Genomic DNA, 16992 nt, shown 5'->3' with positions numbered 1-16992 from the left:
CAGGTAGCCTGGCTGGTACACCACAGCGGTGGAAACTACCTTACGTCACTGACAACTTTGCAGCCCCAAAGCGCATAGCCATAAGATCCCGACTTCCATACATAGAACAGCATAGAGACCACACTGGAACAGCTGTGTGTGTGTGTGCTTGCGTGTGTGCGTACCAGGGCTGTATGTGTGCATGTGAGTGTAACGTGCACACATATATTCGTGTTACTGAGACTAAGAGTGGGGACATGTGCATGTGTGGCTCTTTGACTACAAAGTGCCTTGGTATTGCACTGAGTGCTGTTCATTGGTTAAGAAGTTGCGTGGTCATAGGTCAGAGGTTAGGGAAGGAAACGGTAGAAGGGCAGCAGATAGCTAATGACTGTGGAGGGGGAGGAAACAGAGGGGCAGCAAGATTACTGCTGACTGGAGTTTGAGCCTTCTGACCCCCCCCATGACGTTCATGACCACAGGGGTCGGATTTTCAGCAGCCCCCCCCCATGCCGCTCATAGCATCATACAGTAGTGAACAGCAGCGCTGCTCTCAGGGATGCTCTCGCTGGATGTGTGTCAAGACAGTGCTTTCAGACACGCAGTGGCACTGAACCACACATGACTAAATGTGCTGACCTCTTTGCAGGTCAGCAGCATGGGTTTCTGAGTACTGAAATATTCTATCAATGAGCTGGCGCAAGTGCACACTCTCATGCACACACGCACACATCCTTTTTTTGTGAATAGTTCACACACTTCTTGCACTAGCACCTGGTTTTCTAGCTCATGCAGGAAAGATAACATTTCTCTCACCTCCTCGAGATTTTTTTTTTCACTCTTTCATCCACATTCTCTGTTTTCCACATGAAAGTCAGGAGCTACTTGTTCACCCATCAGCTCCATGGTAGGGGTGGACCAGAAGGCCTCTCTGGTTTATCTGCGCACCCGACATCCTCCTCTCTGCACTGATCCCCTGGATATCGCTGGACCCTGACTGACGTCACGGCCCTGTCAGCGCCACTGACAGATTTAACCAACGCCTTTCTGATTCAGATTCAAAACACAGCCTCACTCTTCCTTTAGTCTCACCTTCAGCACTTAAAGACACCAAACTGACAAAATACTGCTGTTTATTATCACAGATACTGCCCAGGGATACAAGGAATTTCAGTGTAAAACACTTTCAATTCACTAGCTGTCAACTTTTAAAATTATGAAATGATTATAGGGGAGCAAATCCCTCTCACAAGATTCAACATGCATCTCGATACACGGTCTATCATACAGAAAAGATACACTTACAAATACAATTAAATTCAGTTCCAAATCAATACGATTTGATTCAGCACTGACTCAGTTCAATTTAGCTCCCAATCAATTCAGATCACGTGATACAATTTCGTTTTAAAAGTTTGATTTAACATGTGTTGCCTATGTTGTCAATAGAAATTCTTTATTCTAGATGATGAAATCAAAGTCTGAACTATCTTTCAGTTAAGTCACAGTTAAAAAGCATTGAAAAGGCGCAGATTTAGCAAACAGTGGATTTAAAGATTGGACCATTGAAAATTCCCAATCTTTCTGAAATCTTCAGGCAGCAGATGTTTGTATTTATTTATTCATATTTATTCTTTCACTCATTCGTGTTCCCATCGGGGTCATCTAATGATGCTACTCATCAAAAACCAAGAATAAAGCTATTCATACCAAGCTTGCACACACAGTGCCACACTACTGAAAGCAGGGTTCAAGTTGTTTTAACACTTGGTTTTAATCTACATTTAGCCTATATTCTTTAAACCGGTGAATCTTATTATACACAATAATCCACCAAAGCTACAAACCGTAGTACAAATTCGACAAATTGAAGTACCATTTACTCATGACAGCCATGATTGTGCTTTTGCAGTGGGCCGGACTCTGAGAACTGAGTGGATTTATCGTCTTCCAAGAGCCCCCGCCAAGGCGCACGAGACGTCTTAAGAACGTTTTATGACATGAATTTGATAAGCGAATGAGAATGACAAGAATTTGAGGGGGTCAATAAAAATCACGCGGATTTCAGAAGGTAATAAGAATGTTGGACGAGAAGAAAACTGAGAAGTTAATAAGAACGTAAGCCTGTCAATCCATCCGCTGAATGAAAGCAGGCCCGGTGGTGGCCAGGGTCGATGGGCTGGCGCGTGAGCACGCCCCCCACGAGGAGACAGTGAGCTGGGCCAGCCTGCTTCCTAAAGGACAAAAGAACTGCAATGCAGTTAAGGGAAGGGGGGGGGTACAGAGGGCAGATGAACCATGGGGGGGGGGGAGAGGGAGCGAGGGAGTGTGAGAGAGAGGGAGAAAAAGAGAGAGGGAGTGAGTGAGAGTACGTGAGAAAGAGACAGTGAGTGAGTATGAGAGAGCGGTGCAAAGCGAGACAGGAACAGAAAGCGAGAAAGCAGAACAGAGGTACAAAGGGACACACACACACACACACACACACACACACACACACACACACACACACACACACAATTCCTCTCTCTCATGATGGTGACGAAAGTCAAAGCAGCTCTAGCCAATAAAAAGATATGGTGAACTGTTCAAACTCTTCACAAACCTATTGCCTCTAGTCACCACACGTAACAGTTATTTACACAGGAATTACACAGGTTGGTAAGCCTGCTATCCATGTGTTATTTACACAGGAATTACACAGGTTGGTAAGCCTGCTATCCATGTGTTATTTACACAGGAATTACACAGGTTGGTAAGCCTGCTATCCATGTGTTATTTACACAGGAATTACACAAGTTGGTAAGCCTGCCATCCATGTGTTATTTACACAGGAATTACACAGGTTGGTAAGCCTGCCATACATGTGTTATTTACACAGGAATTACACAGGTTGGTAAGCCTGCCATCCATGCCTTTTTTTACACAGGAATGACACAGAATGGCGAACATGATTAATAAATGATGATGGGGGTGTTGCTGCAGTATTGCTTAGAGATCAGACACTGATACAGGTCCTACAATATCGCATGGTCAAGCAGTTTCTTCTTTGGTAGCAGTCAGAAATAGCTGGTGTTTGTTCTCTCTCTCCCTCTTTTTCCTATCGTTGCCATCTAATGATGTTACTCATTAACAAGGAACATGCCATTTACGCTAAAGGATGGCTAAAGCCTGCCATCCATGTGGACATTAAACAGTAATGGCACAGAATGGCCAGCATGATTAATAAAAGATGGTGGAGGTGTTGCTGTTGTATTTCTTTGAGATCAGACACGGATGCAGACGTCATTTTTAAACCCCAGAGGCCCATGGGGGAGGGGGGGGGGGGTTGAAGTTCTGGGAAGCTCAGGCAGGGATAAATAGGAAAACAGGGGGAGGGGGTGGGATACAAAATGAACGTGGAAAATAAGATGATAAAGCTTTATTGCGAAGAAAGTATGCTGACGTCCAGCAGATTAATACCTGAACATCAATTTGACATATGCACATAACTATGCCTATGCCAAATAAAGGTAGGTTACCAGTCTCCATTTCAAAAGTGAAGAACATTTTAAAATGTAAACTAGCCTAAACATTTTAATTCTCAGAAGCAAAATTCCCAAAAAAATATATTTTATTTTTGTTTTTTTTTATTCATTGCCATGACAGAACCTTATATATATATATATATATATAGTGTATGTGTGTGAGAAAGTGTGTGTGAGACAGAGTGCAATAGCGTGTGTGAGAGAGAAACTATAAATACAAAACAAAACTGATCGATCAAAATTATATTCCATGAATCCCCCAATGTTGGTATAACACATAAAACCAGTTTTTTATCGTGAAGCCATCAGTACTCTCGCTCCCTCTCCAGTCTCTCTCTCAGCGGCAGGCACAAGGTGGATGGTGGAAGGGTGGAGGGGTGGAGGGCAAATCTATTTGGAGAACTGGGCAACAGCTGCAGCTTCACAAATAACAGCTTCCCCTCCTGACCTCTCGACCCACCCCCTGCCCCAGGCCCCACCCCCAGCCAAGAACCTCTATTCAGCACCCAGGCCTCATACAGCTTCGTCGATGACATCATAATACCCAGGAAAGGTCCTGCCCAGCTTAGGTGTAAAATTTGGCTCATGGGCTCTCCATCTCATTTTGTGTTCTTTCCCTGGCTTCGCCATCCCCGTTCCCCCCACCCCCCACCACTCCAGCACCAACCCTCTCCTGTTTCAAGCCCATGCCATGACGCAACCTGGAAGCCGAGATATATCATCTTGCTCTTCAGCCCTGCAATATTAATATACACTTCTTTGCTTAGACTGCCAATTTACCCAGCTAGTCTAATACGCTCAGCTGTAAACTGCCAAACCACTATTACCAATTGCTGAGATAGGTTCCCCATTCAGCCAAACTTTAAACAACTGACCCCAGGCCGGTCAGAGGGATGGATTCCCCCTCTATAGCTGGGTTCTCAAGATTTCTGCCTACTGGTGACTTTCTTCTCACCATTTCAGAATTTTTTTCCCCACTGGTGACTTTCTTCTCACCATTTCAGAATTTTTTTCCCACTGGGGAGTTTTTATATAAAAATTTTTATATCAAAGTTTTTAGGGGAACCGTGCCTTTCCAGTAATAAAGTATCTTTGTGGCAGAGACCATCTACTAAGTGGACAGGGTACTCCCCACATGGTCATGCAACAGCAGCCCTGGCCAATCAGGCATCAGCGGCCAGCCCATGCAGCCATCGCTGCGCTGTTCAGCTGGAGGACCGCGGAAAGAAAGCACGGAACACTAGAAAAGTGAAGCGTTTATAAATCAGGACATAATATGCTTCAAGTAAATATGGTCTATATAACAGTGAGATTTTGTAGAACAGAAATATGCCAGGGATCAAATTATCACCAACATGCAAACTAGACCAGGATTATTGGACATGAAATTCAAAGATATGTGACTGATAAAATTTGGAAAAGGGAGGTTCCTGGACTCGTTTGGGAACCCCTGGACCTGAGCCGTGTTTCCCCCTCTCTCTACCTCTGAATCACAAAAGCCATAAAACCAGCATGAACAAAGGAACTGATTGAAACAGATAGCTGAACCAGCCACGCCGCTCTGAGAGAAGACTGGTCTTCTTGGCTCGTGAGCTACTGTTAGCTCATTTAATGTGGAAGGTAACAGCCAAATTTTTAAATATCAAGAGAAACAAAGACCAAATTTTGAAAACGCCTGTGCGTTGCAGGAAATCAGTTGTGTCCAGCGTGCGACTGCAATGCGCCACACAGTCCAACGCAAAGAGCACAGACCGCCATGAAACAAAATCACTGCGAGCAAACGAGGCTCACCTTAAATGAACAAATAAAGATGGGCTGCGATCACGAATCGGTTACAGAGTGCAGGCGACCATCTGCTGCTCCCCGGCCTCCCTCCCCCGGGAGCCTCTCTGTATGAATGGGCCCGGAGACGGGCAGAGAGCGCCTCCGATTCACACCGCATTTTTGGCACGGCCAGACCCAACGGAATCTCTTGGCCTCCCTTCGGGGACTTGGAGCGAGGACCGGAGGCCAAATGGCTTGTCTGGTTTTGTTATCGTTTTCTCTCGTGAAAACCGCAGCCGCGGTCTCTCAGAGGACATCGCGGCTTTGACACGACGCTCAATTTTACGGCTTTATTTGTCTACGCGAGGCTGTAACAGACAGAGCTGCTGAAGCTCAGGCTACACTCAAGGATAGCGAAGGGATTATGACTGTCAATGACTGAGTTTGCCAGTATTTGGATAAAGAGGCAAACAATTAGGCTAACAAATACCTTTGGCTTACCGGAACAGATGCACATAACACTTTTTTTTCAGGTGCTAAAGAGAGAGAAGTATGACATTTGAAAGAACAGCTGTCACGTTATAAGGGGCCGTAAAACGAAGCTCACCTTGTGACACAATCGAAAGTTTTGGGAATTTTTGTGTGTGAGGGCACGATCAGAGAACAGAGGCAGTGAAACAGGATTTACGTGCTTGTGGTAACAGAACAGACACAGGAGTGCCATTTGTCCCTCGTACCGTAACCCTGTGGTGCTGAAATCGGAAGCCCAGGCTGGCAGTGTGTCCCTTTCCCAAAATGACAGGGGGGCACGCTCAGTCACATACCGCAACACCAACAAAACAAAAAAAAAAACCTCATACCAGTGACACCCACCCAAATGTCCTCTGTGGTTTCCAACCCCCCCCCCCAATAACCACAGACTGAAACAATGCGGTTTGCTTTGGTTTCAAACAATGGTCATCACGTTCCTCAGAGGCATTCTGTCAAACATTGCTTGCCATTCAAAACACCATACACAGTGAAGGCACTTGTAGAATGGTTACCATAATCCATCCAGAGAGCTTGCTTGCATGTGGGTTTTCACTCATTCATGTAGACTTCTTTATGCTGTCTGGTATTCCCTCCGCAGCAAAGCACAGACTTCCCACTGGAAGAATGTACAGCTTCTATAAAATTATATTAGTATCCCTCAACCTAATGAATCACCTTAATTCATAACAATGCATGAAACTGTTTAACTACAGCCAATAAGAGCCTATCAGGAAGTGGAAAACGCTATCAATACTACAAGCTGAAACTTGCAACACACCTGCTGTTCAGACTTCCTGTTTCTTCCATATTAATCTTCCTACTTTATGATCCAATCAGGCATGTAGCAAGCAGCATACCAGACAGGTGTATTTCTGTCTTTTAAAAAAAAAAAATAGTTTGGCTAAATCTGTTCGTCTGCATTGGCCAGGTAAGTTATGAGTTTGTGGTCGTACGTTTTGACCCAAGACCAAGCGCACACTGCAGATTGACCAGGCTGTTAGGGGTTAACAAAAGGAGCGACACAACACAAACTCCTTTTTTTCCCCTCCTTAAATGGAATAAGAGACATCATTGTGTTTTTCCTAGCTGACATGTTTTGCTGCGTGGGAGTTCCTTGGAAACTGGTCAAATATTTATTGCCCGGAATCAAAGAGGATCATTATAGTCTTGGAGAAGGTCTGGGCGTTGGGAGAGTTGAGGAGAAAAACCAGCAGGTAACCCCTCGTGACCTGTGGGCTTCTTCCCACAATGACTTGGGAAAATCGCTGTGTAGATATGACGGGTGCCACATTATTGCAGCTGTGCAGGAGAGGGTAGTGACTAAGATTCAAGCCAAAAATTTCCACTTGACAATCAAAACAGCCGTTACACGCATTGGAGAATGACACGATTTTAGAGCTCAGAGAATTAAATCAAATAATGCGTCACGATTTACGAACAAGTGACGTTTACCACCCATCCATTACCTATACCTGGGCAGGGTCGCAGGGGGTGCAGGAGCCTATCACAGCATGCACTGGGTGAGAGGCAGAAATACATCCTGGACAGGTCGCCAATCTATTGCAGGGCGCGCGCACACACACACACACACACACACACCATTCACTCACACATTCATACCTTTGGGCAATTTAGAGTCCTTGGAAAATGGAGTACCTGGAGGGAACCCACGCGAACACAGGGAGAACAACCTCACAGAAAGGCCGGGATTTGAACCCTGGACCTTCTTGCTGGGAGGTGACAGTGCTACCCAAGTGACGTTTACATTACAATCATTTAATGACATATTTCTGAAGTCCATCACGGTTAATAACGGCTGTATCGGTATTAATTATGATGTATCATTGTGTCCAGTTCCATCAATCGTAAAAACAAAACAATCATCTAAAATATACATATGCAAAGTATGTACATATAAAGTATAAACCATTTTCATATCATCATAGCGTAACAGTACCCACGTGAGAAGTAACTCAACAGGAGTTCTTGCATTGGCGTGCCAGAGATTCTGAACAGTTGAAAGTGATGTTGCATTAAACGCTCCAATATTCGCTTGTTTTGCCAGGCATGAGATGCGTGACAGTGACAACTTTGAACGCCTTTGCCAGATTTCAAAAGGAAACAGAGAGCTGGCAATCACACATCCACACCTGTCAAGAGCCGAACGCGGCTACATCGCGCAAGAGCACATTTCCACAACTGCCAAACCCAGGCAAGCGAGCTAACGTAATGGAGAAATCGGTCGCTGCTGGGAAAAATTCATTTAAAAACAAAGAATATCTTACCTTTAATGCGTATTTTTCTCCGTTTTTCTTTTGAAAGATTTCCAAAACCTTGCCATTTATGCCCAAACCAAGGACCTGGCTTGTGACTTTGTAATCGTCCGTTATCGCGTTCTTCTTTATTTGCAATGTGGGCTTAACGTGAAACTGCAAGAACTGCGCCGGGTTCTGTAGAGTTTGCTGCTGCTGGGTCGGGAACACCGGCTGGTTCTGGTTCTGGGCGTTGGACAACATTGTTAAAAGTCCACCGAAGAGAAAGCCTCCACTCTTGAGTTTTTAAATGCTCCGACAACAACTGGTGTGAGTTACGTTTGCTAGTAGACCCCTATATAGCTAATTAGCGGCTGGTACGTACAAGTCAAGTGTTCCGCTGACTTAACCCGCCGACGTAGCTTCTAAGGTCAAGCAGCTAACTTAGTCTCAATACCGAAACTACTTTAACCAGCTTACCACTATCCCGGGAGCGTGAAATCCCTACAACTCTCTTTGTGCATTTACTTTTCCCCTTAAATCTACTTCGCTGGGTAGCTGCTAACTAGACGTCGATGAGACGGCGAGCTCGGCAAGCCAACTAGCCACAATGTCAGTTTCTTGCCTCGGTTTCGTCTGTTTCCACCTGTAAAAAGTAGCTAGCTAGCACCCCTCCTTCAAGAATAGCTACCAAGTGGTGGGGTTTCCAGTCATTTGTCGCGGTTATTAAATCCCATATGTCCTTTTAGGAAGAGCACAACATATATAAAAGACCAGCAGAAGTTTGCTAGCACTGTAACTAGCTAGTCAGCCAGCTACAGTTAGCTAGCGTTAAATCACACGAGCACAATGCAGCTAGCGAACTAGCTACAGGCACTTTTTGTCGTGACGTCGCAGTCCCGACAGTCCGGCCAAGGTTTTCTCTTAAAGGAGAAGTAAGAAATGAAGGAAACGTGAAGGACAAACCCATTCTGAGGACATGTTTTGCGGCTGCGTCATGAATAGAACGCCTTCTCAATATGCTACCTACCCACTATGTTCCTTTTCGAATTATTGGGTGGTAGGCTATATCGAAAACATCCGTTTTCATTATCGGTAATATCATATAAGTTCAATTTACTGGAATCACATGGAGCTCAAAACAGTCTCTCAAATTACGAAATGCAATTTCATCATTCGAAAAAAGCAACAGCATTTTACAATGTTAAAAATGACAACGTTTGGAATTAATAACCAATACTTTAAGTTACAGAAGGATATAAAACAATACCTGGCTTTCTCAAAATAGCTTTTTGGCACCTAACAGCATGCCGCTGGGTTGAGCTGTTGCCATTTTTACTTGTTTGGAATGTGGGCCTTGAGATGTGTCCACTTTGCATTTCCTGACAAGAACATGTGAAATTCTCTGAAATTTTTTGTTTCTTTCGTCACTAGTATGCCTTCCACAACCCACACAGAGAGCACTGCAGCTGAATGCCTGTGTTCATCCTATTCCATCACCTGTACAAATCAGTGACAATTTCCAAAAACAGCAGGAGCCAGCAGAGCTAACATCGGCTGGGAAAGCCCACCTCTCATTGAAGATGATTGGTTACCTGTAGTTTACTGGAAATAACTGGTAACCTGTAGTTTACTGAAGACAATGGGTGACTTGTAGCTTACCACAGGTAAATAGAGTTTACTTTTGTACACAAAATTGTAATTCATATTGAAAGCAAGAAGTCTTGAGTGTGTAGACCAGTGGTTCTCAAACTTGGTCTTGGGGGACCACTGTGTATGCTGGTTTTCGTTCCAACCAAAATAGCAATCCAATAATTTTAATAAGCTGTACATTTTTCTTGATTAGGTGCTTTCATGTTTTAAAGCAGGGGTCCCCAATCTTATCCAGAAACAGCCAGTGTGGGTGTCAGCTTTTGTTTCAGCCAAGCAGTGACACTCCTGATTCTACTAATCAAGGTGCTTAGCAAAGACTCTCGTGGTTGATTAGTAGAATTTTGAGAATCACTGGTGTACACCAACCAATGCAGAAAATAAAATAAATAACCTGTTACTGTCGATACGCATAATCTGAACCCACAGTTTATGTAATAATTGAAGTTTAATAACAAAATGAGTCATATCTAATCATGACAGCCTATTCCTCAGCTTGTTATATTAACTTTTATGAACTTTGATGATCAATTATTTAATTTATGAAGTTGGAAAGGAGACGTCATTTTGTTAAAATAGAATTATACGTTTGAATATGATTGCATCAGTGATTTGAAACAATTTGACATTGAAGCCCAACTATGTGCACGGCACTATTACAGACCATGATGCCACTTTTCTAATAATAGTCCAATAAGGGGTCTCAGGCACAGTGAACCTTTTGACTTTCTGGTTGGGAGTTGTGCCTTGTGGTCAAAAGGTCTATTGGTTCGGTAACTGCTCAAACCACACACAGCCCAGAGTGAATATTTTATAGGGACAGTGATGAAAATATCCCCTATGCCTTGCATAAAGAAGCGCAATTTTTTGTTTTGGCGCTCAATCATGCTTTTAAATAGCCACAGTACCTAAAGTGTCCACAAGATGGCACAAACAGCTTAGCCATTGGCTTGCACTAGGTTTGAGGCACGTCCTGTTTTAAAGTTATTCTCTTAACAGGAAACAGTGCCTGAATTCTGATGTTTCAATATTCCATCCTCATACTGCTTCACGTAGTGAATGCAATACACACTCAATTTTAAAATTTCCTTTAAATGTTTTTGCTTTTATTTTTTAACTTTGTGAACAGGATGACTGTTTTATTGGTTTTGCCCAAATCGCTATAATAATTATAATTATAATTCTAAGTAATTATAAGATTATTAAAAGGTAAATCAGGCTTTGGAGATGTTCTGTCCCTAGATTTTGTTCTGTCCCTAAATTTGGGGTCAGTTAACAGTGACCCAGGAGTGCCATTTTTGTAGGTGTCCTCCGTCTCCCTGAAAGGCAGAATACAGTCTTGTGCTTCCAGGCTGAAAATACAACACAAATGTGACATGATCTTTCAGTCAAAGACCATCTGGGAATCATCTTTCCAGCTATTACAGCTCAAAATGTGTTATTATTGGGTTAATGCCTCCAGTTTGTAAAGCCCAGGCAGTGTGAAATCAGTAACATACCAGTTAGCATGGCAAAAAAAAAAAAACATTCTTAAAAAGCCGAAACTGGCAGCACAGGCAACGCAGAGCATCTCCAGCATGCAGTCACCTGGCTTTGTGTAGCCTAATAAATCATATGATTACGTCATTAAGGTTCCGGCCGGATCTGGTGCTAGCGGCATCGGGGCCTCTCACCCTCCAGTGAGGACGATTTTAATTCCTCCTGTTCTCAGGTCTGCATCGCCCCCGGCTGCAGTTCTGGGCGTTCCGCTCGTGTCTCAGGAAGATCTCATGTCCGGAGACGGAGGAACGTGTGCTCAGACGGACTGGGTGTAGTTTTGTAATAATAAGCAAACAGAGCTTAGACAGCTGACGTCAAGTGCAAGCTACGATGGCTTTGTAGAGTGCTTTTATAGTTTCAGATATGGGCCCATAAAAAGAACGCCATTATCTCTGTTAATATTCAAATAAAAAAAGTGTAAAAATGTAAGGTCATGTGAGCACTGGAAAGGACAGAGGCTTCTGCAGTAAGGCACACCGTGCTACTCAAGAGGATCAGATTCTGCCATTAGGGCACTAAAACGTCTGGAGGACAAACTCCACTGTGGAAAATCGAGGGAAAATGCAACATAATGGAGGCCCCATGTGCTCCGGTTCATTCCTGATTTATTTATTATCCTCTGTATTTTCAGGGAGCTGAGCAGCCATTCAAGTTTATATAGGGCTACATGAACCTGGGACTGAAGGGCTGCAATGAAAAAAAAAAAAATCCTACAGAGCTGTGACGTATGAGAATGATGATGATGATGATGATGGCTTGAATAGAACAGAACAGTAACAGAACAGAACAGTAACAAACTCAAACACTGTGAGTGCAAAAACTAACACCAGGCTTCAGCCCAGCTTATAAAAGAGGACTAAATATGTTCTTCACTACCAGGGTAGTCCAAGACACATACAGATGGATCGTTAGCAGGATTACTTCAAAGGGCCTGAAATAAGGATAGCTGGAGCACTCAAAGCTCAGATACACAACAACTTAAAGGAAACGGGGGGCTGATATTTCTAAATCTGGGACATCTTCCTCAGAGTTGACAGAAAAGATCACTGAATACAAGGAATTGCTCCAGGAGGCATATACAGTATGTACCCTCCCACTAATTAGACCACGCAAAGTGAACATGTCATAATGAGGAAAAACAAAACAAAAATACTCGTTGACGCACACTCACAACCAAGTATAGTCGAGAGTGTGCGCGCATACTCACACACGACTCCGCATCTCATGGTACGGAGCAGTAAAAAAAATAAAATTTAAAAAGGGGTGAGTTTGGTCATGTGACTGTGAGTCCCTGCAGGCCCACAGGAAACAGACATAGTGTGGGAAACGAGCACCACAGACCACATTCAGAGGAGGGGTGGGATGGGGGGAAAGACATTGAACTTTGGGGAAACTCTACTTTCCCACTGCCCCAGTAAACCATTTTACCAAACAAGGCAGTGCATCTGACAGCCTGGCTTCAGACTGGATTTCCATGGAGGCGTGAAGCTGGAGGTGAAGTGGAACACATGCCCACATTCAGAGGACAACCCGATGATCACCTTGAGTGTTACAAATGTTCAGTCTCTTCTCACCTGTTTAGTAAACACCTAGCACAGGTGTGGTCACTTCCTGTGAAAATAATAACCAGCTTAAAAAAAAAAGAAAGAAAGGGAAAGCAGCTTGGCAGGACCAAGACTCATTATTGTGCACAATGTTAATCATAATCACAATTATTATTGCAATTACATTAACCATATCAATACGAATATGATGATAGCAATTTGTTATGTCTGAGATTGCAATGATTTATAAGATGATGATTATTATCATTGTTGCTGTTGTTATCATTTCTTTATTCTGGAGGCAGATAAACACAGGGTGCCAAATATTCCAGGATGACTTCATCGCTTGGGAGAGGCATCTGACTGCAGGCTGTAGGAGGGCGGGGCTTAATGTCAAACCCCACCCTTTGCCAACCAACCTCCTAGTCCAATGCAGAGTAAATAGTTTTTAAACCAATTGCAGGCGTTGATGGGTGGGGCTAGATGTCAAACACCACTCATCAACATCCAACCACGCCCCTCCCACATCCAGAACTCAGGTGTATTTTAAAAAAACAGGCCAAAGTGACTTGCGCAGCTGCTTGCTGAGAAAATGTGTTTTTTCTTGTGTTGTGCAAACCACTGTTATTGCATGCCATGTAAAGGACGCAGTAACCAGTGCTATCTGCAAATATCAGCAGGGGACAGCTGATTGGCTGGGCCCTACATAGATGCACAGCAGCAGTGTGATGTCATGACATTGTTGTCAGGGAAACTGCTGTGACAGGGGAAACAGGAGCCCCACAATATTGGTGAGTGATTTCCGAGGTCTGCAAGATCCTTATTCTCAGAAGAGGCCTAGTTACCTCATTGCTGATGCTGTCGGTCATTTTCACAGGAAGTGGAATCGCCCAATATTGTGCTATTTCCTTTTTCCATCATTGTATGTGGTAAGTGCATGGCAATTGTGGGTTTTCCTGTGTGGTGCTTTTAACAGTGGGCAGAATGAATCGATTGCTGTTGGGATTTCTGTCCCTATCATGCCCTTTCTCACTGCATCATACACACATCTATGTTCTAAAGTATCTATTGTTCAAATGCTGTTCTTGGTCATTCTGGGACTGTTTTCCACCCCTGGACACCAAATTTCTCACTTGCGCTTTCCCATTACAGAGAAAAAAATGACAAAGATGTACTATCATCACACACATCAGTTAGTCATCACTAAAAACTGCCACATCAACTGAAGTTCTCTTTTTTGCCAATTGCTTACATACAGTTATTAACAGTTGCATAAATACTTTAAAATAATAAATACAGTATAAAAGTCCAGTATTGTTGTTTACAATGTAAAACAGCAGTCTCCAAAATAATGAATCTTCCTGAAAAATAAGCAGCAAACCATTGTAATTTGTTCACCAACAACTGACAATCATTTGATTTTCTTTGAGGAACATCAAGTTAGTTTATGTAAAGCAGAATTACATTTCCCTCCCTCCAACATGTGAAAAAAACAAGGGATCCATTATGGTTTGGGATGCATGCCTCCAGCCTATCTCTGGCCTCTTGTGGTCCATAATGACCATGTACATGGCAGGGAATCTGCATGTGGACCCAACAAGGAGCCCAACAGAACAATGGTGAACAGACCGAACAACAGTAGGTCACCAGCAGTGAGCTCACCGACCAGGTCACCAGAGACATTCTTCTCTTCAAAAGAAACAAGAGGGGGCTTCGTGCCCACTTGTTAACCTACTTTCGGGTGTCCGGTCCCCATGTGTCCCACTGCCCCAGTTTCGTGCTGCGTGTCCTGTGGAACCCCCACACAGGATTACCAGGATGCCCCCATTGTCACGCACAGAGAAGCTGGAGCTTGTCTAAATCGAGGCTCCCCAGTTTGTTTCTCGCTTTCCTCTCTCATGACCCGTTACTGTGGACCAGAACCCACAGAGCCCACTGCTGAACCCGTCTGACCTGTCTCTAACAGACAATCACTCACTGTTTACTAGTCAAGTTCAATAAGCAAGCGTTGCATGTTCTTTTTACAGCTATAGCATGCAATATATATTATTTTAAAAGTAAATAATGGGAAGTGGAAAAATTATTGTTGTATTTCATAGCAGTAATAGCAATAGTTTTTTTACACAGATGGAAACTCTGGCTGCTTAAAAGAGATAACTGCCGACAGCACATCCAAGACAGGGTTTGCCCCACCTCATTTGATTAGTTGATGAAATTAAAGGACCTACCAATGCAATGGTCTGTAAATTGACAGTAAGAATCCACCCCCATCCTCCTGCTAGTTTCAGGCCTGGATCTGGAAAGACAACACATGCCCCTGCCTGAATCAGCAATCAGAACTGTCCCATTTCAAAGCTCTGTGCAGACAAAATCAAGAAAGGCAAAGAAGGAGTGATATTCTGCTCTAAAAAACATCTCACCCAGTCTGCATCATAAGCAAAGCGCTTAAAACATACTTCCATGTTTAATGTCCATTAAATGTACTTCATGTATAATCTGTTTAGTTTAAGCATGGTTTCTGCCAGTGTGTAGTCCAGGTATCGTTATTTAGTGCATCTCATGGTCAAGGTGCCATGTGGGTGTTTATGGGTAAGCAATGTGCAAAACATTGCACAACCTTGTTCAGAATCTTGAAGAGACAGGTATAGTCTCATGAAGAGGGTACTCCTTACACAAGCTGCCACGGGATAAATGACCTGGTTGGGGGATCCAATCGATGACTTGCCTTTGAAGTACCCAGTTCCATTCACAAGGCAAAAAGTACACTGAAAATTTATTTGTGACTCTATGGAAAAAATACATACATTTTAAAAAAAGTATGGAAGTAAGTACTCTCTGTGTACCCTGTCCTCTCTACCTATGACCCCTCCTACGTCATGGTAGCGACAGAGCACCTACCCACGTCCTTCCCCTACTTTCCTGATTTGTCACACTCCTTCCTCATAGCCAATAATGGCAAATCCCACCTAATCCCATTGATCCTTCATTTAGATTACGGCAGATTAAGACAGACAGTCTGTGACCGACATCAACCATGAAACTTAAGTCACCCGTCACCTGGGGTCTTCAGCTAGGTCACGCCTTTGAGGCCGGCCATCATCACGGCACGACAGCCAGCCCTGTCATAAAACTTCCCTCTGTGAGAGGACAGTGGAAAGGAAAAAAAATGGAGGAAATACTAAAATGACCATTATTTCCCCAACTGTGCAAATGCAAGTACTTGAGAAATTGAGGAAGTTGGTCTTAGCTTTGGGTATAAACAATGACAAAGGGAATAGACATACCACAATCAGAAAGACCAGAATTCTCAAGATTGCTAAAGGGCAAAATAATGCTGAAAAAAAACTCAAGAAAAGCAGAAGGCTGGTTTGAGAGTCTATGAAAGCACTTTTCCCAAAAGAAATGATACAGTGAGGTTACGACCCATCATATCAACCTGTAAATAGCTAAATTCAGAGAAAAAAAGGCATTTTGCTGTGGAAAATATTCTGATTGGTTTGAATCTGTGAAAAATTGATGGCAAATGGCATATCTATGGAAAGTTCCAAAATTACTGAGCTTAGACATAAATTGGGTGCATAAATGTTAAATAAAGCAATGAATCAAAGAAAAATAAGGCTCCACACACCAAAAAAATACCTCAAACACGCTCAAAGTGATATCTTTTAAATGTTTTTGTTTTGGCTGCTTTAACCTTCAATTCATTTAATTTTACAGTAAAATCAATAATTATGAAACCCTGAAAAATTTTGACATCAGATGAAACTTTAACTAGTGCATTTGAACACCCTCCTTTATTTACCTATAAGAGAGCAAAAAATATTAGAGATATGCTTGTAAGGGCAGATGACAAGGCACCAGCAAAACAGGTTTTCATTCCAGGAAGTTATCCTTGCTGAGGTAATGCATCATGTAAATTCATGGATCACACTAAGGTTTTCTATGTAAATGGTAATGTTTATAACATTAAAGAATGCATCATTTGCCCTGGTAGATTGGCACCCTGTCCAGGGTGTATTCCTGCCTCTCGCCCGGTGCTCGCTGGGATGGGTTCCAGCACCCCCTGCGACCCTGCCCAGGATAAGCGGGTATAGATAATGATTGAATATAAATTTGTAATTCTGTCAATGTAGTTTATTTGTTATTATGTCCATATAACCTGTATTATGTCATCAAAACATCAAAAAAAATGGAATGTACGCTTGACAG

The 16992-nt window shown here is 43.1% G+C and overlaps 1 protein-coding gene across 1 annotated transcript in view; it reads right to left on the bottom strand.

Moving 5' to 3' along the window:
* The window catches only part of LOC135233970 (MAP kinase-activated protein kinase 2), a 34029-nt gene extending 25060 nt beyond the window's left edge, over positions 1 to 8969 (bottom strand). Inside the window, exon 1 of the mRNA XM_064297997.1 lies at positions 8084 to 8969. Within this exon, the coding sequence (XP_064154067.1) occupies positions 8084 to 8314 (231 nt within the window). The 5' untranslated portion in view covers positions 8315 to 8969. The remainder of the gene's footprint in view (positions 1 to 8083) is intronic.
* Positions 8970 to 16992: the final 8023 nt, after the last annotated feature.

The sequence above is a fragment of the Anguilla rostrata genome, chromosome 11 (assembly GCF_018555375.3).
Source record: "Anguilla rostrata isolate EN2019 chromosome 11, ASM1855537v3, whole genome shotgun sequence".
NCBI classification, from domain to species: Eukaryota; Metazoa; Chordata; class Actinopteri; order Anguilliformes; family Anguillidae; genus Anguilla; species Anguilla rostrata.
This window is presented reverse-complemented; position numbering and strand designations above follow the sequence as displayed.